General features: G+C 53.8%; 2 protein-coding genes across 4 annotated transcripts in view; one reads left to right on the top strand and one right to left on the bottom strand.

The window, feature by feature from the left end:
* CPNE5 (copine 5) overlaps positions 1 to 3,228 on the top strand; it is a 101,713-nt gene extending 98,485 nt beyond the window's left edge. For all 3 annotated transcript variants that reach the window (XM_065912372.1, XM_065912371.1, XM_065912373.1), the window contains 2 exons: positions 311 to 384; positions 1,597 to 3,228. In XM_065912372.1, the coding sequence (XP_065768444.1) occupies positions 311 to 384; positions 1,597 to 1,815 (293 nt within the window). In that variant the 3' untranslated portion in view covers positions 1,816 to 3,228. The remainder of the gene's footprint in view (positions 1 to 310; positions 385 to 1,596) is intronic.
* Positions 3,229 to 6,370: 3,142 nt separating this feature from the next.
* On the bottom strand, positions 6,371 to 7,399 carry LOC136151863 (galanin receptor type 3-like). The gene has a single exon (XM_065913298.1). It carries the CDS (start codon positions 7,397 to 7,399, stop codon positions 6,371 to 6,373), a length of 1,029 nt encoding a protein of 342 aa, XP_065769370.1.
* Between the last annotated feature and the right edge of the window lie 20,298 nt (positions 7,400 to 27,697).

The following is a 27,697-nucleotide window of genomic DNA, read 5'->3' as shown; positions in this document are numbered from 1 at the left end:
CTGTCTGGGTGAGCAGGCAGGGTGTGAGAGTGCGTTTGTTTGCACAGGGAGGGGTGTGTCAAGGTGCCGTACCCCACGCCCACACCCCAAGGCTGTGGGGAGGAGGCCCCGAGTCACTCCTCCAGCCTCCACCCTGGGAGTCTGCGGGGGTCAGGGGAGGGGTGCCCGGGACTGGGCTCCTCCTGTCTCCCGGCTTCAGCTTGCTCATCTCTGACGCGGGGGGCCTGGGCCGGCGGCCTCTGTCCTGCCAGGCTTAGGTGCCCTCCAGTTAGCTCCCCCACCCCTTGTCTCTGCCCGCTCCCCCCAACAGCCATGGTGGAGCTAGATGGCGATGATGTGCGGATCTCCTCGCGGGGAAAGCTGGCCGAGCGGGACATTGTCCAGGTGAAGCCCAGACCTTGGCTTTCCCCACAGAAAACGCAAGAGCCCCCCTAGCCAGGCTGATCTCACTCCCCTTTCTGGGGGCTTCTCTAGAAAGGGGCCCTGGAGGGAGGCATTGGTAGTCCTAGAATGGCTTGGCCATCATAGAAGGAGATAGGAGTCAGTTGTGGGGCTGGACGCCCCCCACCACCATGTCTGAGAGTCACCCCTAGTCTGGTGTTACCCCAACTGGAACGCTCACGCCCAGCCCTCCCTAAGCCACCAGGCCTGCAGCATCTCCTGTAGAACACAGAGGCCTAGTTTCTCGCACCTTCTGTTGCTTTCTGCCAGGCTGCCTTGCTAAGTGAGATGGCAAATCCCGTGAAGGTGGAGGCGGTGTCTAAAGGGCTGCTGCAGCCCTTTGCAAGAATGAGTGTTGCCTGGTTCACTGAATCAGCGCCAACCTCTCCGTGGATAATGGCAAATGTAACAGCAGACAGGTCTTTGTCCTCGGGGAATCCCTGTCCAGTCAAGCCTCAGAATGCGCCTCAGTAAGCACACACCCCTCTGTGACTCTGCAGCAGACTGAGTCCCTGGTGCTTAGGAGATTCAGAATAAAAAAATCCCTGACAGTCTCCATTCTGCCCCTCCCCCATTAAAAAATTCAGACTGGGGAGGGGTCATTCCAGATGTGGAGACCAACGTTGCGGGGCTAGAAACTGAAGAAGGGCAGTCTGGGAGGTGTGTGCAAAGGCCTGGAGGCAGGAGTGAGCCTGAGGCTCGGGAGTGACGGTGGGGTGGGGGATGGGGGGGCAGACATCTCCTGGGAGGCAGCCATAGGCGTGGAACTGTAGGTGCTGGGCCAGAAGGGGAACCCAAAGAGACAGAAAGGACTCTGCTGCAGAGGTGGGAGGAGACTCGCAGGGTCCATTTCCCAGAAACCAGGGGTGTCTGCTAAGTGCCTCAGCTTGGTGCTGAGACTTAATCAGAGATTAAGGAATCTTGTTCAGTGGCGTATCCTGGCATGAACAGGTGTTCAAGAAGTTATTTGTTGAGTGAATGAAAGAATAATGACTATGATACAGCCCTTTAGAGAATCACTATGCTGAAGGTTTGAGTCAAGCTGGGCAGAGACTGGGGAGGAGTGGGACAGGAGCCCAGGCCTGGAGATTTGGGGGATGGGGGCTGGTGTCCAGAGGGAGACCCGGCCTCACCCTGCCTCCCCCTGCTGGACAGTTCGTGCCCTTCAGGGACTACGTGGATCGCACGGGCAACCACGTGCTGAGCATGGCGCGCCTGGCCCGCGACGTGCTGGCCGAGATCCCCGACCAGCTGGTGTCCTACATGAAGGCGCAGGGCATCCGCCCGCGCTCCCCGCCCACGGCCACGGCTCGCTCTCCCCCACAGTCGCCGGCCCGCACACCCCCAGCTTCCCCGCTGCACACGCACATCTGAGCACGTGGTCTGCTCAGATGGCTGGGGCTTAGGCCAGTAGAAAGGTGGGCGGGGCGCCCAGACCCTGCTGCGGTCCACCCCGCCCAGCCTATGGAACACGTGTGCCTGGGAGGGTGGCGGGGCGGGGCTTCTGGAGACTCCTCCCACACTGCCCCACACCCCGAAGTCTGGAGGTACAGGTGATGGAGGTGGGGATCTGGGCCCCTCCTTCTCTTCTTTCACCGACGCCTGGTTACGGACCAGCCAGGAAGATGTTAATCAGGACCATTGGGGTCCCCCTCAACCCACCTGGGTTACCTTCCTCTGCTCCTTTATCACCCTGAGCCTGGTCTGAGCCTCCCACCACCAGGTCCCCTGCTCCTGTGGTGTCTACTCCTATACCAGCCCCCTGACCCCCACCTCAGTATCTATCCTGTCCCTGTTTCCACTGAACCCCATGAGGCTGCTGGGCTTTGAGGAATGCCCAAACATGTGACCCCCTCCCTGGGACCCTTGCATGCAGTGGGAGTAGTACAGACCCATGAAGGAGATGCTGTGGTAGTGGATGGAGGCCGCCTGGTGGGCGAGGAATGGAAGCTTATCAGGCACAGAGTCCTTTCTGGTGCCTCTCCAGCCCAGTATGATGCTGGTTCTAGACAGAAATCCACAGACCTCTCCTGGTCTGGGCCCGTAGGCACCTTCGTAGTTGGCTTCTGGCCTCAGACATCCCCTTCTCTCCCCAGAGGCTGCCCAAGGTCCTTGGGGTGCAGTCCTCTACCGCCCACCTGGAGGCTTGGGCAAGAAGCAGCCTGGCTCCAGCACTCTGACACTGCCCCTCTATCCCATGGGGATGGGGGATCCCTGGGTTCAACCCTGCCTCCAGCCCCTGCTGACTGCAGGAACCCAAGCAAGGCCTTTCTATCTTCTGGGTCTCAGTTTCCACATCTGTAAGGCAAGAGGGTTGACCAGATGGCCCTGGGTTTACCTTTAGCTCTGATGGCCTGAGAGTTCACAGTCATCCCATGTCCAGCTTCTCCCATCCCACTCCTCACTAGTGCTGCCCTTTAAGGCCGTCTTGGCTCTAGGGTCACCCTGTTCCACCCCATCATCCCAAATCCACCCTTGTCCCTCAGCCTTGGGCTCCTGGCCTCTGAGCCAGAAGCCCTTGCCCCTGTTGTGGGAAAGGTGAGGAAAATGATCTCATGCCTGGGCCCCTCCCAGCTGCCCAGCCTTTACCCACCTGGGGAACAGGTCATGCATGCCAGTCCCTCCTGCTGCATGGGGCTCCTCTGCCCACTGAACCTCCCATGCCTGGTGGAGACCAGGCCACACCGCGTCTGTTGCAGATCCTGCTTCCCTTCCCATCATGCATGATGGTGGTGTTTCTATGCTGTCTGGTCCCGTGCCCGTCTCCGAGACAGTCTCTGTGTGGAATTTGCCTTAAACTGAAGTAAATTTGATTCTTTTACTAAAGTTCTTTGTTTTCCTTTGTCTTACGAAAAATAGCGCAGATGTTGCTGTGTGTGGGTCCAGGTTCTCCTCGCTCTCTCTTTTCCCCTCTTTTGTTCAACAAAAATCTCCTGAACAACTACTGCGTGCCAGCGCTAGGCACTGAGGATGCAGCAGTGAAGGAAACACGGGGGCCCTGTCTCCATGCTGAGCTCACAGCAGGCACACGACAGGACAGGGGAAGCACAGTAAGCACACAAACAAAAGGTAAATAACGATTTCCAGTGGTGATGAGTGTCACAAAGGAAAATGAGAGATTAAGAGGATAGAGAGTGACATGGTGACATGTTAGATGAGGTGGTCGGGGAGGGGGCCTCTCTGAGATGACGGTTCGATGAACCCTAAGGAAATGAGAGAGAGAGGCATGCTGGTATCTGAGGCAAGAGGGCTTCAAGGAGCAGGAGCAGCAAATACAAAGGCCCTGGGGTGTGTTTCAAGGACAGTAGGAAGCCAGTGGGTTGAACCTGCAGCGAGGAGGAGAGAGTAGGGGTTTCCTTGGTGCTCCGGTGGTTGAGACTCCACACTTCCACTGCAGGGGGCACAGGTCCAGTCTCTGGTCAGGGAACTAAGCTCCTGCATGCCACAGAGGGCAGCCAAAAACAAGGAGGGGAGAGTGCAGGAGATGGGGTTGGGGGTGAAGAATCTGGAATGTGCAGGGCCTTGTAGGTCACAGTAAGGTCTTCAGTGTTAACTCTGAGTCAATCAGGGAGCCACTAAGGAGGTGAGAGAGGTGAGCAACATGACCAGATTATTCTGTGAGTGACTTTATTGCATTTGCTCACTCATCTCTCAGCGAGTGTTGAGTGAGCATTAGTGCCAGGCCCTGCTCAGGTTTGGAGACCTTGCTCACACACAGTCGCACCCTACACAGGCCTCTAACCCCTGCTCTGGAGAAATAAGCAGTAAATACTACCGCCCTAGGGTATCAATACGAAACCAGTGGGAAGGGCCAGGATCTGTGAGTACCAAAGTGGGACTCTTGGGGCAGCCTAGACCACTGGTCCCCAACCTTTTGGGCACCAGGGACCGGTTTCCTGGAAGACAGTTTTTCCACAGAGTTGTGGGGATGGTTTGGGGATAATTCGAGCACATTACATTCATTATGCTGCCGCTGATCTGACAGGAGGCCAAGGTCAAGGGCTAATGAGAGCGATGGGGAGCGGCTGTAAATAGAGATGAAGCTTTGTTGGCTCACCCACTGCTAACCTCCAGCTGTGTAGCCCTGTTCCTAACAGGCCACGGATCAGTACCAGTCAGTGGCCCGGGGGTTAGGGACCCCCGGCCTAGACAACTCACAGATCATATGTCCAGGATGAGTTACTGCTCCTGTGTGACAGGGCTGTCTCTCCTCCCTTGCGGGACTGTCATATGGCCAGAATAACATGCAGATGTGCACATATGAAGCATGTGACATGCACAGGACCTGCTGCGCTCAATGTGCAATAAACACCACCTTCCTCCTCATGGCTCTTCACATATAAACTCCTGTGGCCATGAGGGCCCAGGATCACAGGGAAAAGAGATCTCTCCCTTCTCTGGGCGAGTTTGCTCTCGGATTAGCCCTCCAGGCAGCCATTCCCAACCTGCACATCACAAGACACTGGTACTAATTACACCAAAGTTTGGGACTTACTTGCTTCTGACGATTTTATATTAAATTAGAGCTGATTCACCGCTATCCTTATAATTAGATGCCCCTCTGACTTGCATTCCGATCTGCTTTGAGTGGGAACCGGGTGGGGTCACAGCTCGAGAAGAAGGAAGTTCCCATAACCAGTGGCCTGATATCCCTCACCTTGGGCACCCGTGGGAAAGGGTTGGGAGGGGAAGACCGCCTGGCAGGGGAATTGAGGCTCAGAGCCGCCGCCCCAGGGCGCCGAGAGCGTCTTCATTGTGCTCAACACAGTAGCTTCTCTCCTGGGTTCTTTCCCAACGATTAGTTCCACGGAACACTGGTTCCCTGGCAAGGGTTTTGGGAAGCTGCTGGCTCCAAGCCCCTCTCAGAGCGTCCCAGGGGCCATCATAGTGTTCGAGGTTCTGATTAGTCCTATGGCAAAGAGACTATATTTCCTACGCTTTTTGACCATGGTGCGTGTGCGTGTGTGTGTGTGTGTGTGTGTGTAGCTGTAACACCGTCACCAAGCAGAACATGCTGTCTTGGGAATTTCAGTAGAGACACATCTCCCTGGTTCCGAGGCCAACACAAAAGCCTGAGGCTTTTCCCCAGGAGGCCTGAAGGAGGGCATGGAGTTGGGGAACTTCTCAGAGGGGATGGGGTAACAAAGGTGAAGCCATTTGGTTCTGGAGAGAAGGAAGGGGCCTCAAAAGGCATCCCTGCCCCGGCCACGTCAGGAGGAGAAACCACAGAGAAGAAAGGAGGGCGTTGAGGAATTCACAGACTCATGGCTGCACTTTGACTTGACTTCATGGGATCCTGTATTTTGCTGAGAAGCGTGTGTGTGGCAGAGCTGCGGGAGGGCAGGCGGAGAAGGGAGAGGAGACTGAAGGGCCCCCCTCCTCGGACTGTGAGCCCCGACTCAGCCTCCCCATTCAATCCCCAGGCCTTCAGGTCTGAGGACCCCAGGCCATCAGCCCCCAGGTCATTCTGCTCCTCACTTCTCAGCCTTTAGAAGCCCCTTTCCCACTCTCATTTCAAATGCCCCTGACTTAACAAAAATAAGATGACGCTAATGATAGTAATGACCCATACTCATTTACTAACCACCAGGCATTCTTTCAAACACTGTATATTCAGGAAGTTTATCTTCATAACAACTTGTAAAAAGGGTACTATCAGGATTCTACTTTCCAGGCATAGAAAGTTTAAGGACTTTTCAGGTCATACAACTAGAAAGTCATGGAGCCTATAGGTATCCCTCTGAGCCCCAGGGTGAAATGGGTGCCTAGTTGATCTAGTTGCCATTTAACTTCTGTGTCACCTCTGCTAGGCTACCTTCTGTCTCTGGATCTTTGTCTCCCCGCTGTTAAAATGGAGGGGGTGGGATCTAATGTCGCCAGGGGTCTTCCCATCTGTCTTGAATTTCAGCCTTCCCATCAGCCTAACCTCTCAGACCCCCACCAGGCCCCAGAGGCTTCCCGGGGCCCCGTCACGTCCAGGCTGGACGTTCTCCATCACCACCCCAGCCCCACTCGCAGCCCTGGGATGCCTAGCAGCCAGTGGCCTGCGAAAAAGGTCCCCGAGCCTGGCCCGGAAGGGGCGAGAGAGGTAGAAGCAGAGGATGGGGCTGACGGCACAATTGGAGTAGGCCAGGAGAGTGCAGAGACTGGAGGCCATGTAAGCCACGGGCGTGGCAGGCAGGTCCCCCACAGCCGCCACGTAACCCAGCACGGAGCAGGGCCCCCACATCAGCACGAAGACCACCAGCACTACGAGGATGAGCCTGGTGTTCTCCTGGTGCTCCCGGGCGCTCTCCCCCTCGGGGCCCCGGGGCTGCATCCACAGGAGCCAGCCCATGTGGCCGAAAGAGCAGCCCAGCCCCAGCACGCAAGGCAGGAAGGCCAGGGCTCCCAGCAGCGTGAAGTAGCAGGAGGTCTGAGCAGGGTTCAGAAGCAAGAGGCAGGCCCAGGCCCCCTCCTCCATGACCGCTCGCTGGAACAGCCAGGTAGGCAGCGAGGCCGTGAGGCCCAGGACCCACATGGCCCCACAGAGCAGCCCGCGGGCGCCCGGACCGGACGGGAGGGTCAGGTCAGGCCGGGCCACGGCCACGTGGCGGAGGAGCGCCGTGGCCACCATGCTGTAGAAGGTGCAGAACATGGTGGCGCTGTTGGCGGCCTGGCTGGTGGTGCAGACGGTGGGGCCCAGCCACCAGTCCTGCCGCAGGAAGCTCAGCAGGAGCGCCGGCACCACGCAGGCCAGGAAGAGCAGGTCGGACAGCGTGATGTTCACCATGAGGCTGTTGGTCAAGGAGAGGAGCGGGCGGGGGGCACCCGGGCCCCGGCCCACCACCAGCAGCATCAGCCCGTTGGCCAGCAACCCCACCAGCAGGATGAGGCCACAGACCCCCGCAAAGACGAGTCGGAGCAGTCGATCGGCTGTGGCTGTGAGCCCGGCGGTGGACGTGGCGTTGGCCTCCATTCTCCTGCTCCAGACACACGAGGACGGCGTAGAAACCAGACCACGGGCCGCCTCCCTTTCCCTGCTGAGCGCCCTCCTTTCGCAGACCCCCGCACGCAGTCGGTGCCCTGGGCCTGCCCCAGCCCCTCTAGACCTCTCAGCAACCTGGTGGGATGGGCTCTGTCAGTGCCCTGGGTTCAAATCCCGACTCTGCTACTTGGGAGCACCACGGTCTGGTGTGGAGCTCGTGTGACTTGAACTTCTCAACCTCAACTGTAAGGAATTGAGGAAATAAAGGAAGTAAAACAGCTGTCAACAGTAACCGGCTCTCAAGGATGAGATTGAGGTTATTTTCATTTTCGTCATAACTGCTGTATTTCTAAAATTTTGCAGGGAGTACAAATTGAATGTGATAAATAAATATTTATATATTATTATATATGTTTATTATAGTATATATATAATATATACTATATTATACATACTATATTACTATAATATTTTATATTCTATATAATATAGTATTATACTATATATAGTAATATATATAATATTAGTAGTAATATATATTACTATGATATAGTAATATTATATTACAATATATTATATGTATTACTATATATTATATATTGCTATATATTATAGTAATATAGCATATATTATAGTATATATTATATGCTTAGTATACTACATATATGTAGTGTGTATATATACATATATATACACTAGTGTAGTATACATACGAGTATACTATACTTAGTATAGTATATATATATGTAGTATAGTATACATATTTAGTATCAGTTCAGTTCAGTCACTCAGTCATGTCCGACTCTTTGCGACCCCATGAATCGCAGCACACCAGGTCTCTCTGTCTATCACCAACTCCCAGAGTTTACTCAAACTCATGTCCATCGAGTCGGTGATGCCATCCAGCCATCTCATATAGTTAGTATAGCATATATATTATTATATAATTAGTATAGTATATATATTTACTTAGTATATAAATATATATATGCATTATACATGTTTTTGGGCTTCCCTGGTGGCTCAGAAGGTAAAGTGTCTACCTGCAATGCAGGAGACCTGGGTTCAATCCCTGGGTCAGGAAGATCCCCTGGAGAAAGAAATGGCAACCCACTCCAGTACTCTTGCCTGGAAAATTCCATGGACAGAGAAGCATGGTAGACTACAGTCCATGGGATCGCAAAGAGTCGGACACGACTGAGCGACTTCACTTTCCTTCATACATGTTTTTAAACAAAACCTCGCCCTGCCTGTGAAGTGAACAAGTTTTGATTTGAAGGTCAAGTGGGAAAGTGAACATGCAAGGGCTTTGAGAAGCTATAAAGCCCCAATCAGTGGTTCCCAGGCATGTTTGCACGTTGGGATCAGCTGAGGAGTTTCAAAAAAAAACAAAACACTAATCCTGGGACTTCCCCATGGTCAGTGGTTAAGACTCTGCACTTCCACTGCAGGGGGCACAGGTTCCAGCTCCGGTCAGGGAATTTAAGATACCTCATGCCACTTGGTGCAGCCAAAAAACTCTTAATTCATGGGTCACACTCTAAAGACCCGACTTGACTGGTTCGGGCTTTGGCAATTTTGAAAGAGCGGCTTGGGAACCACTGCCTTCAGTGGTCATGCTGGGCTGCTTGCCTGGCAGGGTGGGGAACCGCTGCGCTGCGCCTGGTCCGTCACCTCTGCTGATGACATGGGGAGTCGCAGAGTGAGAGCACGCAGGCTGAGAGATGGGGTCAAGTCACCCCAGAGCTGGCTCGGGGGCTGATGTCTTCATCTTGCATGTCACAGACAGGCCAGGACCCCAGAGCATTAGTGAAAAGAGGCAGCTTACCCCTTCACTCAGAGACTAAACAAATATTTCCTGAGCATTTACCCTGAGCCAGGTACTGGGCCAACAAGCGGCAAAAAAGACGGTCCAGTGGGATCCTGATTCTTGTTTCCATCCCCTTTCTCCTGCACGGGGAGTGGGGGCTGGAAAGCCCCTCTGCAGCTGGCTCAGAGCCAGGGGTCCCCAGAGTCCCTCCTGCAGAGGCTTTGCTTGTTCTCAGGGCGCCATGGCAGCCGCTTGCCTGAGAAGAGACAGCAGGTTGGGAGGTCCCTATGGATTCTGCTGCCGACACCCCAGGTCTCAGACTGGTTCCAGGGGCTGCAGGAGAAGGAGAAACTGAGGGACCCCCTAATACCCTAACTGCCCCGGATGAATGCCACTCTCCAAGCATTTGTCAATGCTTTTTTGTTTCTTCCGTCTGGCCAGGCTTGCCTGCTAATGATATGAAATATGGTTGGAGAGGAGGGGAGGGAAAGGGCGAAGGGATGGGAAAAAGAAAAGGCTCAAAGGACCTTGCTGCTGCCCTATCTGTAGTCTATAGAAAGGTCTAACTTCAGGGTTAAGCGTATAGGCACTAGAGCCTGAGTTTAAAGCCTCCCTCAGCCGCTTGCTCAGCTACGTGATTGCACGAGCTTGTCGTTTCATTCATGTCCAACCCTCTGCGACCCCATGGACTGTAGCCCGCCAGGCTCCTCTGTCCATGCGATTCTCCAGGCAAGGGTGCTGGAGTGGGTTGCCATGCCCTCCTCCAGGGCATCTTCCCAACCCAGAGATCCGACCTACATCTCCTGCATTGCAGACGGATTCTTTTTTTTATCACTGAGCCACCGGGGAATCCATCTACCATCTACTGGACCTTCTCTGCATAACTTTCCTCATCTGTAAAAAGGGGATAATAACAGACCCCATCTCATGAGGCTGATGTGAGGATTAAATGAGGTAATATGAGTTACGTGCTCAGAACAGTGCCTAGCGTAGCAAGCGCTTGGTAAATGATGGCTAGTGTTCTGATCCTGCCCACTTTCAATTCCAAAAAATCTCTCTTTTCTGCCACCCCTGCCCAGACTCCATTTTATCCCCCTGCCCTCCCCTTCTCACTCCAAACGCTGAGACCCATCAACCTAGTCCCACCCTCTGTTTCTTCATCAGCTTCAAGCTAAGTTGTGACCAGAGCCCCCTTGATGGACATGCCCTGAGAACCCACCCCTTGCCTAAAAGTTCACTCTGAGGTCTATCCTGAGTCCCTCCTGCTGCCTCCTCACCTGCCTTGTGCTGCTCGGAAGTTGCTGGGCTCTGCTTGCTGACGTGGGGTCCTTTGACTCCAGGGCAGATTGGTGACCCCTCCACAGCTGTGCTCTGCCCTGAAGCTGGGTCCAGCCAGAGAAAGCCAAGAGAAGGTTCTGGGCAGGTGTGCTGTTCCTTCTAGCACCCCACCTCCAAGGAGCTAGCTGCCCAGGGCAGGGACAGGGCTGAGATGGGAGGGGCGGGCAGAGGGGCCACTTCTGTACCAGATTCCCCCAAAGGACAGGGGCACTATCCGCTCTACCACTCCCCCAGGAATCACACCCTGCCGACCTGCCTCATTAACTCGCTGGCCCACAGGACAGAGATGCTGGTGCCTGCCAGATCCCCAGACCCCAGAGAGAAGGCCATGAGCCACAGCAGGACCAGCCCCCCACTCTTAGCCAGGGCCGGGCATCAATTACGCCGGCCCGCATCTTCCTGTCTCCATCTGTTTCTGGCTGTATTTCTCTGAGCATACTAGGGTCTAAAACCTGCTTAGAACAGGAGGAGGGCTGTGGGCTCCTAGGACCCAGGGAGGGAGAAGACATAGAGGCTAAAAAAGGATCAGTGAGTCAGACCAGTAAGAGAACTGGCTAGATCACAGGAATCGTTCTGCACTGACTAGAGATTGAGTGGGATCCACTAAAGGAATCTAATGTAACCTCTGGTGCCTTCTGATACGTGAATCTTCTCCACCTCACCTCTTTGCCAAGTGTTCCCTGGCTTCTGCTTGTTTGCCTCTAGTGACAGAGAGCTCAGTCGTTTAGAACCAAGCAGAAGGATAAGGATCAAGAGCAGAGACTTCTTTAATATATATAATTAATTTTTACTGGAGTACAGTTGCTTGACAGTGTTGCATTAGTTTCTACTTCACAGCACAATGAATCAGCTATACGTAATCCTATGTCCCCTCCCTTCTGGACTTCCTTCCTATTCAGGTCACTGCCGTGCATTAAGTAGAGTTCCCTGTGCAATACAGTAAGCTTTCCTTAGTTATCTTTTTGATATGTAGTATCAATAGTGCACATGGGTGTCAGTCCCAATCTCTCAATTCCTGCCACCACCACCCTTCCCCCTTGGTATCCATATATTTGTTCTCTACATCGTGTCTCTATTTCTGCTCTCTCTTTCCTCTGTCTCTTGCCCTCCTCTTTCTCCTTCAGTCTCTCTCTCTGTGCCTCTGTCTCTGGAACTGAATTTGCTTGTCTGTCTACGAAACTGAGGTTTCCTCTGATTCAGAGGAGGAAGTCGCCAGTACCCGAATGATTACCAAGTACCAGATTCAGCGACCTTCCCACTCTGGACCACAGTACTTGGTAAGCATTTCTGTGGTTAACGGTAAGATGTGACAGTCAACATTTACAGCAAACACTGATGACAGGAGATAGCACAACACCCCAGGCATCTAAGACTTTCAAAGCATGCTCCCCGAGGGCCCTGAAATCCCCAGACCGGGTTATAACGTGCAGCCACCTTTCAGGAGGCCAATGTTGTGTAATTCTGGGAACTCTCACAAAAACTCCAAAGAGGAGCCTGTGAATAATCTGAATCCAGTTTCCTGCTGCTCCCCAGGCTCCCCCAGCCACACCCCAGCGGCACTTTGAGTGTATCCAGAGATTGACAAGTATATCCTCAAGGTTGAAGTTGGCATCAGAGGCACCATGACTTGGAGCAAGGGGTGAGGTCCCCAAATGTGAGCCCTTAGAGGCAGACCTTGGGAAAAGAGAGTGAGGTTGGGGCTCAGGGAGATGGTGGGGGGATGGAACATACCAGGGGCCATCAGCTCTTCCCCAGGAATTAGATTCTGCTAGAAAGAAACCCCCTGTTGTTTGCAAATCAACAGATTGAGAATGACGAGGTTCACCAGCTTTGCCAGGCATGGAACAGTGGGACTGCTTTAATAAACAGAGTACTTTGCAATCAACAGGCCATTTCAATTAGAAATCAGCACTGAAGCAAGCTCTTTGAAAAGTTTCCCTCCCACCCCTCAAGATTTATTCTTATTTCTGACTACAGAAGGAATACCCAGTCATCGTAGAAGATCTGACAATACAAATACATGTAAAAAGGAAAACACCCCCACACTTTACCCTATAATTTTATCACCCAGAGATGTTTTGCCAATATTGTGGTGTATTTTCCTTAAGTCATTTTTCTGGGCTTTTCCTCTCTTTAAAGAGTTTTGACTGGCCCTCCCCATCCCCACCAACCTTATTACTCAGAAAAGTCCCTCTCAGGCGTGCAAAGGCCAGCGTTAGTGTAGCCTCTGCTCTGGGGTCTGAGTCCTGACCCGAGGAGGGTTTTCCAGAACTTCTGAGCTAGTCGTCTCTGTCATTGCTGTGTCCAGGCAGGTGGGACAGGAGCCAAGGCACAGGAAACCCAGGGGGGTGGCCAGCCGACCCCAGCCAGGCCAGGGTCTCAAGAGCAGCAGCCAGCTTTCTTTGGAGGCTTTTCGGGGGCCACCTCCACCAGCGAGCCCTTCAGGCGCTCCTCTTGCATCTTGAGAGACCTGCGTGAAGATGCCCCGGCATCAGTCCTCTTTCTCACCTGCCAAAGGCAGCTGGGAGGGACCCAAGGGTGCAGCTGGCGGCTGGACCCCCTGAACTTCCTCTCTGCCCCTGCCCTGCATTCCACACGGCATGAAACACCTTTCTGTCTCTTCCCTAGCATTCTCTGCAGCCTACTGTGTGCCAGGGGCAAGGGACTCTGATTCTGACCGTGAAGCCAGCAGGTCTTGCCTTGCGTAGTGTGGGAGATGGAGACGGGAAGGGGCAATCAGGACGCGGGAATGGGGCAGCACACAGAGGGACTTCACACCAGATCCGGGAGGGACTTAGGGTGCAAGGAAGCATTGCTGGAGCCGAGACCGAGCACTGGACAAGCGTCCACTTGCAGAGCAGAGGGAAGGGTGAGTTCTAGGCAGAGGGCAAAGGCTTAGGGTCAAGACAGAGCTGGGGGATCAGTGAAGTAAAGCCTCTTCGTTAATTTTTTATTCACAGTATATTTCCTCTGTGCCTGGCACTGTCCTAAATCATGGACCCTAAGGACTGAATGGCCAGAAAGAAGCCATGGAGGCAGCAAGGATTCAGGGCTCTGCTGACCAGGAAGCCACAAGTAGGGCTTTTCTTCTAAAGCAAAGGGAAGTCATTAAGCAGTTTCCTGTCCCAGAGAAGACGGGATCAGGTTTGTGGTTCAGCAAGCTGATTCTGAAAGTTGCTTTGTCAGAGAAGGGGCCTAGAGATCATGTCATCTAAAACCCCTCCCACCTCACTCATTTCATTCATTAATTGAACACCGACATGTGCCAGGCTCCAGGGAGGGGAAGTGTTAGTCACTCAGTCATGTCCGACTCTGGGACCCCGTGGACTATAGGCCACCACACTCTTCCGTCCATGAAATTCTCCAGGCAAGAATACTGGAGTGGGTTGCCACTTCCTTCTCTGGGGGATCTTCCCAACCCAGGGATGGAACGGGGAGGAGCTGAACCAAAAAGACCTGGCCCTGCTAGAGCTCCAGCCTGGTGGGGAAGGCAGTCAGTATCAAGAAAACAGACAAACTCTGTAACGACAGCTTGCCAGGACAGGCTTTGCGGGACTTCCGGGCAGTCCAGTGGTTAGGACTCTGAGCTCTCACTCTAAGGGCCTGGGTTCGATCCCTGGTCAGGGAATTAAGATCCCTCAAGCTGCTCTTTGCAGCCGAAAAAAAAAAAAAGAAGAAGAAGAAGAAAGGCTTTGAGGGACACAGAGAAAGAGATTCAGAATAGTGGTGGGAGCAGGTGTGATCAGGGAGGGTTCCTCTGAGTGGCTGAAGCTTATGACTGAGGGGGTCGGGTGGGGGGCAGGGAGTTGGCACAGGAGCCAATCCGGGCCATTAGGAGGTATCTGAATTGTATTCTAAGTGCAGTGGAAGTCACTGGAAGCTTGGGAGGGCATGGAGGCGCAGAGAGGGGAGGGGAGACTTCCTGGAGGTGGGGTCGCTGACAGGACTGGTAGAACTGGACTCAGGAGACTCCTCGAGGGTTCTCACTCCTTCCCCAGGCTTCTGAGCCCTGTGCTTTCTCAAGCACTTCCTCAGCAGGGCCTCCCCTCCCGCATGAGTCAGCTAAAGGCTGTCCAGAAGATCCTGGGCGGGGAGGAGTAGGGCGGCACTCACCGGGCCAGGTGCACCATGGGCTCCAGGATGTTGTGACCCAGCGCAGCGCTGCACTCTCCAAAGGAGACCCCCAGCTCCTGCAGCCAGATAGATGGGGGTACAGGTGCCGTGGGGGAGATCCCCGAGAGTCCAGGCGGCAGCCCCCACCACCAAAGACCCGACCGTCAGACAGAGTCCCATCCAGTACATCCCCAAGCCAACCCCCACGGGCGAGGCAGCCTGTCTCTGTCTCCCCGTCCCCATGGTCCCCAGCCTTGCCCCTCTGCCCACTGTCTCTCCATTTTGGCTGGCCAAGGTATCAAAGACGCCACGCAGAAACACCCCACAGCCTTCAGAGTGATGGTGGGAAGCCCGTATTCCAATTAGGAGTAATGTCTTTGGGGACAGTTTTAAGTTGTTGTCTGTGTCCGCTCAGTTGTGTCTGACTCTTTGTGACCCCATGGACTGCAGCCCACCAGGCTCCTCTGTCTATGGAATTTTCCAGGCAAGAATACTGAAACGGGATGCTATTTCCTCCTCCAGAGGATCTTCCTGACCCAGAGATCGAACTTGTGGCTCTTGCGCCTCCTGCATTGCGGGTGGATTCTTTACCACTGTGCCACCTGAGAAGCTCTTTAAAGTCATTCATTGTGTGTGTGTATATATATATATATACACACATATATATATTATTTTTTAATTTCAAAGGTATTGAATTGGGGGAAATATTGGGAAATGTAGCATAAAAATGTGCAAGTACAAGGCTTCCCTGGCGGCTCAGTGGTAAAGAATCTGCCTACTAAGGCAGGAGACACAGGTTCCATCCCAGATCTGGGAAGATCCCACAAGCTGTGCAATTAAGCCTGTACACCACAACTATAGAGCTTGTGCTCTAGAGTCCGGGAGCCACAGTTACTGGACTCAGGCGCCCTAGAGCGCGTGGTTTGCAACAAGACAAACCACTGCAATGAGAAGCCAGCCTACCGCAACTGGAGTATAGTCCCCACTTGCTGCAACTAGAGAAAGCCCACTCAGCAATGAAGACTCAGCACAGTCAAAAATAAATAAATAAGTAAATAAATTTTTTTAGTGAAAAATGTAAGTGCAGATTATATACCACTTCTGTTAGTGTTTGAATATATATTGAGTTGACCAAAAAATTCTTTAGAAAGAGAACAGAATGAACTTTTTGGCCAATCCAATATTCCATTCTGTTTTATATGACCCTTTTATTGGGGGTGTGGAGTGTGGGCTAAATATCATTATACTGTTAGCTTAAACTGTATGAAATTGCTGCTCTGATAGATGCCAAACAATCAAATATCAGCAATCTCATATGATTCAACCTAACCTGTCCCCAGAGACATGGCTATTTTTCTGACTTCACATTATATTGTAAACATTTCCTCCACAACCTTAAATATTTTTCAGAATAGGATTCTTAATGGCGAATGCTAGCTTTTTGCATGAAGCTCCACAAATTAACCACCAAATGTTGCCAAGTGTTTGTTCTCATAAAGAACATTCTCATACAAACATCTTCAATTATACACAGGATCTATTACGTTCTCTTAGGAATTATTATTTCTAACTCTTTCCTTTGGATAAATTGCTGGAGAAGGAGTTCCTGTCAAGGCGGTGAGCTACTACGTTTAAGAGGAAAAAATTCCCACCAACCATGAGCCACAATGATGACCTCATGGTTAGGAGAAATGAGAGAAGAAATGGGAAGGAAACACGATATGGAAATGTCAAGAGGGGTGGTGTCAGAGGTAGGGCCGGGAATGAGACTATTTCCATCTTAATTATTCTCCAGATTTTCTGGAATGTAATTCAATTCTACTCAAAAATAAATTGTATCCACACTCCCCTGTCTGGTGGTGGGGCTTTTGATGCAATCTTCCCAGGGAAGAATTTGGGTCTTAAGATAGAATAAATTAGAAGGAATGTTATGTTAATTAGAGACCAGAGATAAGATGAAGATTTGATTGGGAATTTTAAGTGAAGCTTGAAAAGCTTTTTAGTCTGAAGGTAATTTTTACATAGGTCAGGACACTGTGGGGATTTGCTAATGCAACAGTAAGGTTAAATGTCCTGCCCACAGTTACCATCTCATGTCTGGGTCTTGGGCCCGGGTGGGTGGAAGGCTGTTAGTCTCTGATTGAGCAGAGGCAGGAGCGGATTGTTCTCTGTGGCCCAGGCCAGGGTGACCTATTCACTACCCCCCAGGGAGGGGTCTGCCCAGTCCAGGCTGTGAGAGGGGCTGATGCCCAGTTGCTCACCTGGGCCAGTTGCTGCCCGGCCTCAGTGGACACTTGCCGATCGTCTTCACGGTCTGTCTTGTTTCCCAAGAGAAGGATGACCACGTCATCAGACTCTGCATCCTGTACACAGAAATGTTCCCTCAGCCACACCTGTCCAGCACCTGCTGGGAGCCAGGCCCTGGGTGGATCTGACCCTGACCTCCAGGAGAAGCTGACCCTGTGCCACTTCCTCCCCCTACACACAGAGCCCACGTTCTATACCACACCCACTCCATGCTCTTCCCACCTCTGACATGTTCCCTTCCACCTGCACCAAACCTACCCCTCCTCTCAGCCTGCAAACATGTCACCCACTCTCCAAGGCCAACCTCAAAGTCACCTCCCCCAGGAAGCCTTCCTGGGTTGCTCCTGCCCATGCCTATCTTTTCCTGCCTGCGCTGAATAGCCTAGTGTTAGATTACACAGGTTGCCTTGACTCATCTCCTAACTGTTTCATGGATGATAATAATAATAGCTTCCGTTAACGGAGAGTTTACTATATACCAGGCGCTGTGCTGAAAACAGTTATAGCAGTTAATCCTCACAACTCCTCTATGAGAAAAGTTGGACAATTGAATTCAGAGAGTTTAAGTCACTTGTCCGAGGTTACAGAGTTAGGACGGGGTAGTTGGGATTCAAAGCCAGGTCTCATCAGAACCCAGAACCCAGTTTCCCTCAAATATTACTTTATTCTGCTTCCTTTGCATCTCTACAACTGGACCAGAAACTTCTAGAGAGAAGACAACATGTCTTTCTTCATATCCCTCTTCTGTGCTAGCACGTACTGTAGAATTTCAGCATATGAATTTCATTCATACATACATCAAATACATATGTGGGGGAAAGGACTAGAGATATATGGACAAAGGAATGCTCATCCAGAGGGACACTAGGCTTGCATCATCCCCAGGTGTTAAGAATACATCACAGAGCTTTGGTGTATATGAAAGAAATGGTCACAGGAAGGATACAGGAAAGAGTTTGTTTTGGAGACCACACTATGTGGTTGTGGTTTCTTTGTACTATTATGCTCCCAGCCCATCCAGCCACACGCCCTCAGCAGATGGTCACCCACATGTCGGTTGTGTCCTTTGTAATCCTGGGAGAAAAAAGGAGTAGGAGAGACACAAGCTGCCTCTTGGCTGCACACTGGGGCCAGCCCCAGCCGCCGGCAGCTCACCTGGAGACAGTCCAGCCAGTAGCGCACGTGGACGAAGCTCTCCTGGGAGGTGATGTCGTACATGAGCACCACGCCGTCCGCCTTGCGCAGCAGCTGCCGCGTCACGCTGTGGTACCTGCCCAGAGAGTCCACGCCCGGTGATGCCAGGCACCCTCTCTAGGCCTCAGCTGCCACATCGGCTTCTAACTGCTTCCCAAAGAGGGTGTGCGTGCATTTTCCTTCTTACCGTGTGCTTATTGTTGAATAGGTTAACAGTCCTCATGGCTCAGATTTCAAAAGGTACCAAAGGGCATCTAATGAAAAGTCTCTCTCAGGCGACTCTACCTTCATCCTGCAGCCATCCAGTCCCCCTCCCCAGAGGCAACCAGAGTTACCCATTATTTAAATAGTCTCCCAGGGATATTTCATGCATATACATAAATGCATATATATACACATACACACACACTTCCCCCAAACACACACTGTTTAAGCAAATACAGTGTAAAACACTATACTCATTAATGTTCAATACTCTGTTCTTTGCTTTCTGCAGGTAATAAAATGTCTTAGAGATATTTCCCTATTGGTACATAAAGGGTGACTTGTCTGGTGGCTCAGATGGTAAAGAACCTGCCTGCAAGGCAGGAGATCAGGTTCGATCCCTGGATTGGGAAGATCCTCTGGAGAAGGGAATGGCTACCCACTCCACTATTCTTGCCTGGAGAATTCCATGGGCAGAGGAGCCTGGAGGGCTACAGTCCATGGGGGTCACAAAGATACATAAAGAGGATCCTCCATCTTTTCTCTGGCTTCATTATATTCTATTGTGTGAAGAGACTCTAATTTATTTAATTGGCCCACTACTGATGGTGCTTAGGAGGCTTCCAATGTTTCATAATATAAACATTATTGCTGTGAACAGTCTTGGTCCTTTTGATGATATATTATGAGCTTGTCAGTAGAATGAATTTCTAGAAGTAGAACTTCTGGGTCATAGATGATGTCCCTTTTCAGTTTTGATCACTACTTCTTAACTGAAAAGTCGAAAGCTAATATTTTCAAAGGATAGGTGAGAGGACTTCCCTGGAGGACCAGTGGCTGGGAGTCCAAGCCTCCACTTCACTTCAGTGGGTTCGATCCCTGGTTGGGGAACTAAGATCCCGCATGCCACAAGGCGTGGACAAAAAAAAAAATTGGGTAGGTGTGCTCTGCAGGCCATGTTGGGATGGCCCTCATAGTTGCCCCGCCAGGCTGAGGGGGCCTCTGGGTTTGCGCTCCTGTCTCCTGCCCTGGTCCTGGACTCATCTCTCCATCCCCCACCTCCTGAATCCTCATCAGGTCCAAGTTGCATTTGCACTTGGTAGGACTCTGGGTCAGGGCTGGGCTCCACTACTCTGCAGTGCGATTAGTCTATCGGCCACCAATGTCGACAGTGTCCATTACCTCTCCTGGCCAGCTGTGTCCCAGAGCTGCAGTGCAAAGCGTTTGTTGTCCACCACCAGGTTTTTGACTCGAAAATCCACTCCTAGGACACAGAGATGAGAGTCAAGCTTACTTTCAAGTTACCATCCAGGACTTGGAGCTGACACCTGCCTGAATATACACCTGCTTCCAGTACCAGCCATGGGAGGGCGGTGGGAAGTTTTGGCAGCCGGGCTTCCCTTCTGCTCTGCAAAGCCCATCCACACTGAGGGTCCATATCCTCCGAGAAGCCTGCTCTGCCTAACCAGCTCCCACTGCACTCCCACTCTGACAGCTGACTGACATGAGGCACCCTGCCTTGTATTTACCTCTATGAAAATACCTGTCTTCTCAACTACATGGCAATGTTTATTCCTCAGGCTACTCTGGAAAATCAGTTTCATTCATTTTTTTAATAATACTTCTTGTTTCATTCCTAATTATGGCATGCATCTTTCTTCTCTATTCAGCAGGGCAGACAGGCAACCTGGGAGGGTGAAGGGAGTGCTGGCTTCAAGAAGGATCGGTTGGGCTGTGAGTTGTCCACCTTCTGCTGCTCTGCTGCCTGCGTGAGTCACTTCACCTCTCTGAGCCTTCCTTCCTCATCTGCAAGGTGGCAATTTAAAAAGACCCACGTCACTGGGTCATTGGCAGGATTAAATGACTTATATTCAAGGTCTGGTCCAATGTCTAGGGGCTGCTTGGGAAGTGGTCATTTTTATTATCTACTATGAACTCTCATCTTTCTGAACCTCCACCTCCTCAAAATTTCACAGACCAACCCTTCCCTGGGTCATGGTTCTAGATCCCTCTTGTCCCTGGAAATGTGGAAGTACTAGTGAAATCCCCAGGGAGGTTTGGAATCTTTGGGGAGCAACTTCCTGCCAACCCCCAGTTCCCAGGGACACCGAGTGGGATGGGGGTGATGGAGGGAGGCTGTTTTGTCCCTGCTGAGCCCACCATGAGGCTCAGACCAGTTCAGGAAAGAGGCAACTCCTCACATGATCCCTGAGCCGGTGGAGACCTTCCTCAAGGTGATACAGTGACCCCCACAAGCTCTTATTTCTGCCCCCAGAGTGGTGACAAGCCACAGACGCCCCCATCCGTGCTCCCCAGAGGAGACTAGGAGAAGTGGCAGCCGGGAAGTCCTGACCTCAGCAGAAGTCTGTCTGCAGCGTGCATTTCTCTTTACTGCCCCTTTTCCTGAAGGTCTAAGGAAGCCCAGGGCATGCAGAAACTACTGCGGTTACCCAGTCCCACCCCCTGTGATGACATCCAGCCTCTGCGTAAACATCCGCGGCATGATCTATAGAGCGACCCTCATGATTATTCTTTGCATTTAGTAACTTCCATTACTCCCACTTTCCGCCTCCCTGCCCATCGCCCACCCTCAGTCTACCCACGTATCCCCACATGTTACAACTTAAACCACATAAACTGTCAGAAATATAATGTCTTCTGCTTCCCAAGAAATCTGCTATTTTACATGAACAACCCCAGGGAGCGGGCTGCGCTGAGCGCATAAAAGCGTAGAGCCTCTGGGGTGAGGGCCTGTGCTTTGAAAGCAGGTGGCCCCAGGTGTGAACTTTGGTGCCCAGATAGGGCCAAAAAGTTAACCAGGACTTCAGTTCTGTTTTCCTCATGTGTAAAATGGGGATAACTGCAGAGAAACCTCACAAAAATGCGCAGTCAGCTATAATTCGATTGACTCTGGCTCTGGTCCTCCACCAGCCCTGTTCTCCAGGGCAGACAGGTGAGAAAGCAGGGTGGGAAAGGAGGAGGGTGATGCTGAGTGGGGAGATTACGACTGAGGAAGCTGGAATCATCCCCAGTGACAGGTAAGCCCAATGGATGACAGCCACCAGGAGCACCAAACCACAGCTAAGTGTGGGACAGATTTGGATATCAGGGCTTCCCTTGTGGCTCAGTTGGTAAAGAATCGGCCTGCAATGTAGGAGACCTGGGTTCGATCCCTGGGTTGGGAAAATCCCCTGGAGGAGGGAATGGCTCCCCACTCCAGTATTCTGGCTTGGAGAATTCCATGGACTGTATAGTTCATGGGGTCGCAAAGAGTTGGACACGACTGAGCAACTTTCACACACACACTCCTCCCATCTGACTAGTGCGTGCAGGCTTGCCTTGTCTTTTTACAATTACGCAACCTGTATTTTCTCTATTGAATTTCGTGGAAACTTCTCACCACATGATAATGGGAGAGGCTCATAGGTATGAGAGGGCTCTCGTATGGAATAAGGCAAGTGTGCCTGGTGCATTGTAGGTGGTCGGTAACCAGTAGCTTAGGTCAGCAGTCCTCAAACTTTTTGAGACCAGGGACTGGTTTCTTGGAAGACAATGTTTCCATGGACTAGGGTGGAGGGGGCAGGTGGTGGTTTCAGGGTGATTCAAGTGCATTATATTTATCGTGCATTTTATTTCTACTGCTATATTACATCAACACCTTAGATCATCAGACATTAGATCCTGGAGGTTGGGAACCCCTGGCTTGCATGATTAATGATGGTAGCCTTGCAGACCTTGTGACCCTGTTCAACACCAGAACAGACCTCCTATGGGTCCCCTATTCCTGACAACACTGCATTTTTAACTGACTCCCCAGGTGAGGCTTCTCAGGCAGAGAAAAGTTCAAGAACCTGTCCTAGGTGAGGGGGTGAGGGACTCTCAGGTAAAGTTTGAGAACTTTACCCACCGGTCTTGCACTGGTACCCAGTTAGCGTGCACCTAGACAGACACAAAGACGTGGATCCCTCCGTTTTTACCCCAAGCCAAACATTTCCCATGAGCTCTTTTCTATGGCTTTATACAAGTGGCCACATACCCCAATATTCTTAGGGAGAGGAGGCTTCGTGCTTTAGGACATTTCATTTGCAAAAGCCACTGGACTAGACATTATCAAAAAGGTACTTATAATAATAACCACCATAAAAATAGCTAATGTTAACTGAGCCGTTAATATGTGCCAGATAGTATGTTAAGACCTTGATATGTGTTAACTAATTCTTACAGCCCTTTCAGAGGTCAGCACTACTGTTGCCCCTGTTATGCTCAGAGGGCTTGAATAATTTGCTCAAGTTCATACCACTAGTAAGTGGCAGAGCTGGGTTCTGAACTCAGGCACCAGTGTTCCTAACTTACCCCACTCTACAAAAACATTCTGTGTAAAATATTCAACTTGCCCGAGGTAGCTTCCTGCCAGAGCCTGGCTGGCTGTCCTAGGGCTGGTCTTGGGCAAATTCAAGCAGCGGGGTCCCTGAGGTGACCTGCCCAGGGGCCATGTGGGTGGAGACCAGCTTGTTTTCACCATCAGCCAGTGCTGCCACCTAAATTGTAGGTGCTTTGTTAACGTGGCACATTATTAGCTAATCAGATCAATGCAGAGAAAGCAAATTACCTATAATTAGAGATGATTAGTAAAATAACCAGGTTATGCCCGTATAAAATAACATCTAACGCAGGGCCTGTGGCGAGGGCAGAACCTACAGCTTGCTCGGGGATGGTTCGCTCCGGGCCTGCTCCAGCTCGCCAGCCCGGTCCCCCGGCTCTCCCCTCCCTCCCCTGCCATCCTCCCCAGGTGGCTCTTACCCACAGTTGCTGTCAGCCCAGTGGCGAAGCTGTTCTGGTGCAACAGGTGCAGGAAGGAGGTTTTGCCCACATTCGCGTCTCCCAGGAAGATGACGTGGAAGGCATAATCAGGGTTGGCCAAAGGTTCACTGGCAGCGCGGTCCCCGGGGGACGGGGTAAGCCCCGGGCCTCCAGAGTCCGTTCTTGGATCTTCAGGCCTGATCTCTGCCCTTGGCTCCCTGGACTTAGAGGGGGCTTGTTCTCCTTCTGCATGGGTAGTTGTAGGCCGGGGCCTGGGTTGGGCTTCCAGCTCAGCCCTGGTGGGAAGGGTTTGTGTGGGCTCTGGGGGCCCTGCTCCATCCCCAGGCTGAGGCCCCATGCAGGCAAAGCCCCTGGATGGTTTCCTGGGAGCCGGGGCTTCTGCTTCAGCCTCAGCCTGCATTCTGTCAGGTGGGCCAGGCGCGGGCTGGGAATCAAGCTGGGGGAGTTCCGAGTGCTCGGGTTTCAGGCCGCGAACCTCAATGGTCAGCTCTGACCTGAACTGCTGGTCTCCCTGGTCCCCTGCTTTCCTCTCCTCAGCCCCGGGCTCCTCTTCCAGGCTCCAGGGGAGGAAAGCGGGCAGCCCAGGTACCCGGCCATGAGCCTCCTGCAGCTCCTTTGAATGGCCCTCTTGTGCGTCTGGGCTCCGCTTGCCCTGCTCCCATCCATCCATGGGAGCTGGACGCCCAGGCACCAGGCCCTGGGAGGGCTCAGCCAGCCCGACCGGGAGGGCTCCAGCTCCCAAAGACCCCGGCCTTGGCTCAAAGCCAGCAGAATGGGGGTCCCAAAGGAGGGCATCTGTTGGCTGGGGCGGCTTGGGTGGGACCGACCCAGGGTCAGGACTCTCGTCATCTGGGTATGAGGTCCGGAACTGTGCGCTGGGCCCAGCTGAGGCCTGGGGAGGGTGCGAGGTCACTTGAGGAGGGACTCCATCCTCCAAAGGAGCAAGCACCTCGAGGCCAGCTGCCACCAGGCTCCCTGACTCCCCAGCTGGGACCCCCGGGAGACCCCAGGGGATGTGGATCCCAAGGCCAAGCTGTGACTCCTCCCTAGGTTCTGGGCTGGGGGGCTCTCCTGTCTGCTCTGGGGGACTTGTATCCAGCCCATCTGGATTCACTTCTTCCTCTTCCTCGGTCCCAGAAGGTGCCACAGGGGGGCTCCTTGGAGAGCCCCTTGGATCTGAAGAGGGCTCCTGAGCAAAGAGAGGAACGTGTGGCTCCAAGTGTGAGGTCTGGAACCATGCCTCGGGCCAAGCTGAGGACTGGGGAGGGGGCGAGGTCAACTGAGGAGGGGCCCCATCCTCCAAAGGAACAAGCACCTTGAGTGCACCTGCCACCAAGCTCCCTGACTCCCCAGCTGGGACCCCCGGGAGACCCCAGGGGATGTGGACCCCGGGGCCAAGCCGTGACTCCTCCCTAGGCTCCGGGCTCGGGGGCTCTCCTGTCTGCTCTGGGGGGCTCGTGTCCAGCCCATCTGGATTCACTCCTTCCTCTTCCTCAGTCCCAGAAGGTGCCCCAGGGGGTCTCCTTGGAGAGCCCCCTGGATCTGAAGAGGGCTGCTGAGCAAAGAGAGGAGCATGTAGCTCCAAGTGTGAGGTCTGTAACCATGCCTTGGGCCCAGCTGAGGCCTGGGGAGGGGGCGAGGTCACTTGAGGAGGGGCCCCATCCTCCAAAGGAACAAGCACCTTGAGTGCACCTGCCACCAGGCTCCCTGACTCCCCAGCTGGGACCCCCGGGAGACCCCAGGGGATGTGGACCCCGGGGCCAAGCCGTGACTCCTCCCTAGGCTCCGGGCTCGGGGGCTCTCCTGTCTGCTCTGGGGGGTTGGTGTCCAGCCCATCTGGATTCACTCCTTCCTCTTCCTCGGTCCCAGAAGGTGCCCCAGGGGGGCTCCTTGGAGAGCCCCTTGGATCTGAAGAGGGCTCCTGAGCAAAGAGAGGAATGTGTGGCTCCAAGTGTGAGGTCTGTAACCATGCCTTGGGCCCAGCTGAGGCCTGGGGAGGGGGCGAGGTCACTTGAGGAGGGGCCCCATCCTCCAAAGGAACAAGCACCTCGAGACCAGCTGCCACCAGGCTCCCTGACTCCCCAGCTGGGACCCCCGGGAGAGCCCAGGGGATGTGGATCCCCGTGCCAAGTGGTGACTCCACCCTAGGTTCTGGGCTGGGGGGCTCTCCAGTCGGCTCTGGGGGACTTGTATCCAGCCCATCTGGATTCGCTCCTTCCTCTTCCTCGGTCCCAGAAGGTGCCCCAGGGGGGCTCCTTGGAGAGTCCCCTGGATCTGAAGAGGGCTCCTGAGCAAAGAGAGGAACGTGTGGCTCCAAGTGTGAGGTCTGGAACCTTGCCTCGGGCCCAGCTGAGGCCTGGGGAGGGGGCGAGGTCACTTGAGGAGGGGGCCCATCCTCCAAAGGAGCAAGCACCTCGAGGCCAGCTGCCACCAGGCTCCCTGACTCCCCAGCTGGGACCCCCGGGAGACCCCAGGGGATATGGATCTCCGGGCCAAGCTGTGACTTCTCCCTAGGTTCCGGGCTGGGGGGCTCTCCTGTCTGCTCCGGGGGACTCGAATCCAGCGCATCTGGATTCACTCCTTCCTCTTCCTCGGTCCCAGAAGGTGCCCCAGCGGGGCTCCTTGGAGAGTCCCCTGGATCTGAAGAGGGCTCCTGAACAAAGAGAGGAACGTGTGGCTCCAAGTGTGAGGTCTGGAACCATGCCTTGGGCCCAGCTGAGGCCTGGGGAGGGGGCGAGGTCACTTGAGGAGGGGCCCCATCCTCCAAAGGAACAAGCACCTTGAGTGCACCTGCCACCAAGCTCTCTGACTCCCCAGCTGGGACCCCCGGGAGAGCCAAGGGGATGTGGACCCCCGGGCCAAGCTGTGACTCCTCCCTAGGATCCGGGTTGGGGGGCTTTCCAGTCTGCTCTGGGGTGCTCGTGTGCAGCCCATCTGGGTTCGCTCCTTCCTCCTCCTCGGTCCCTGAAGGTGCCGTAGGGGGGCTCCTTGGAGAGCCCCCTGGATTTGAACAAGGCTCCTGAGCAAAGAGAGGAGCATGTAGCTCCAAGTGTGAGGTCTGTAACCATGCCTTGGGCCCAGCTGAGGCCTGGGGAGGGGGCGAGGTCACTTGAGGAGGGGCCCCATCCTCCAAAGGAGCAAGCACCTCGAGGCCAGCTGCCACCAGGCTCCCTGACTCCCCAGCTGGGACCCCCGGGAGACCCCAGGGGAAGTGGACCCCTGGGCCAGGCTGTGGCTCCTCCCTAGGTTCTGGGCTGGAGGGCTCTCCAGTCTGCTCTGGGGGGCTCGTGTCCAGCCCATCTGGGTTCGCTCCTTCCTCTTCCTCGGTCCCAGAAGGTGCCCCAGGGGGGCTCCTTGGAGAGTCCCCTGGATCTGAAGAGGGCTCCTGAGTAAAGAAAGGAACATGTGGCTCCAAGTGTGAGGTCTGGAACCATGCCTTGGGCCCAGCTGACGCCTGGGGAGGGGGTGAGGTCACTTGAGGAGGGGCCCCATCCTCCAAAGGAACAAGCACCTTGAGTGCACCTGCCACCAAGCTCCCTGACTCCCCAGCTGGGACCCCCGGGAGAACCCAGGGGATGTGGACCCCGGGGCCAAGCCGTGACTCCTCCCTAGGCTCCGGGCTGGTGGGCTCTCCTGTGTGCTCTGGGCGGCTCGTATCCAGCCCATCTGGATTCACTCCTTCCTCTTCCTCAGTCCCAGAAGGTGCCCCAGGGGGGTTCCTTGGAGAGCCCGCTGGATCTGAAGAGTGCTCCTGAGCAAAGAGAGGAACATGTGGCTCCAAGTGTGAGGTCTGGAACCATGCCTCGGGCCCAGCTGAGGCCTGGGGAGGGGGCGAGGTCAATTGAGGAGGGGCCCCATCCTCCAAAGGAGCAAGCACCTTGAGTGCACCTGCCACCAGGCTCCCTGACTCCCCAGCTGGGACCCCCGGGAGACCCCAGGGGATGTGGACCCCGGGGCCAAGCCGTGACTCCTCCCTAGGCTCCGGGCTCGGGGGCTCTCCTGTCTGCTCTGGGGGGTTGGTGTCCAGCCCATCTGGATTCACTCCTTCCTCTTCCTCGGTCCCAGAAGGTGCCCCAGGGGGGCTCCTTGGAGAGCCCCTTGGATCTGAAGAGGGCTCCTGAGCAAAGAGAGGAATGTGTGGCTCCAACTGTGAGGTCTGTAACCATGCCTTGGGCCCAGCTGAGGCCTGGGGAGGGGGCGAGGTCACTTGAGGAGGGGCCCCATCCTCCAAAGGAACAAGCACCTCGAGACCAGCTGCCACCAGGCTCCCTGACTCCCCAGCTGGGACCCCCGGGAGAGCCCAGGGGATGTGGATCCCCGTGCCAAGTGGTGACTCCTCCCTAGGTTCTGGGCTGGGGGGCTCTCCAGTCGGCTCTGGGGGACTTGTATCCAGCCCATCTGGATTCGCTCCTTCCTCTTCCTCGGTCCCAGAAGGTGCCCCAGGGGGGCTCCTTGGAGAGTCCCCTGGATCTGAAGAGGGCTCCTGAGCAAAGAGAGGAACG

This window comes from Muntiacus reevesi, chromosome 20 (genome assembly GCF_963930625.1).
Source record: "Muntiacus reevesi chromosome 20, mMunRee1.1, whole genome shotgun sequence".
In the NCBI taxonomy this organism is placed as follows: Eukaryota; Metazoa; Chordata; class Mammalia; order Artiodactyla; family Cervidae; genus Muntiacus; species Muntiacus reevesi.
Note: the sequence above shows the minus strand (reverse complement) of the source record. Positions and strands in the feature narration are given on the sequence as shown.

Bases quoted from the DNA above. Each gene is read 5' to 3' on its own strand.
- LOC136151863 (XM_065913298.1), bottom strand. From the start codon at position 7,399: ATGGAGGCCAACGCCACGTCCACCGCCGGGCTCACAGCCACAGCCGAT.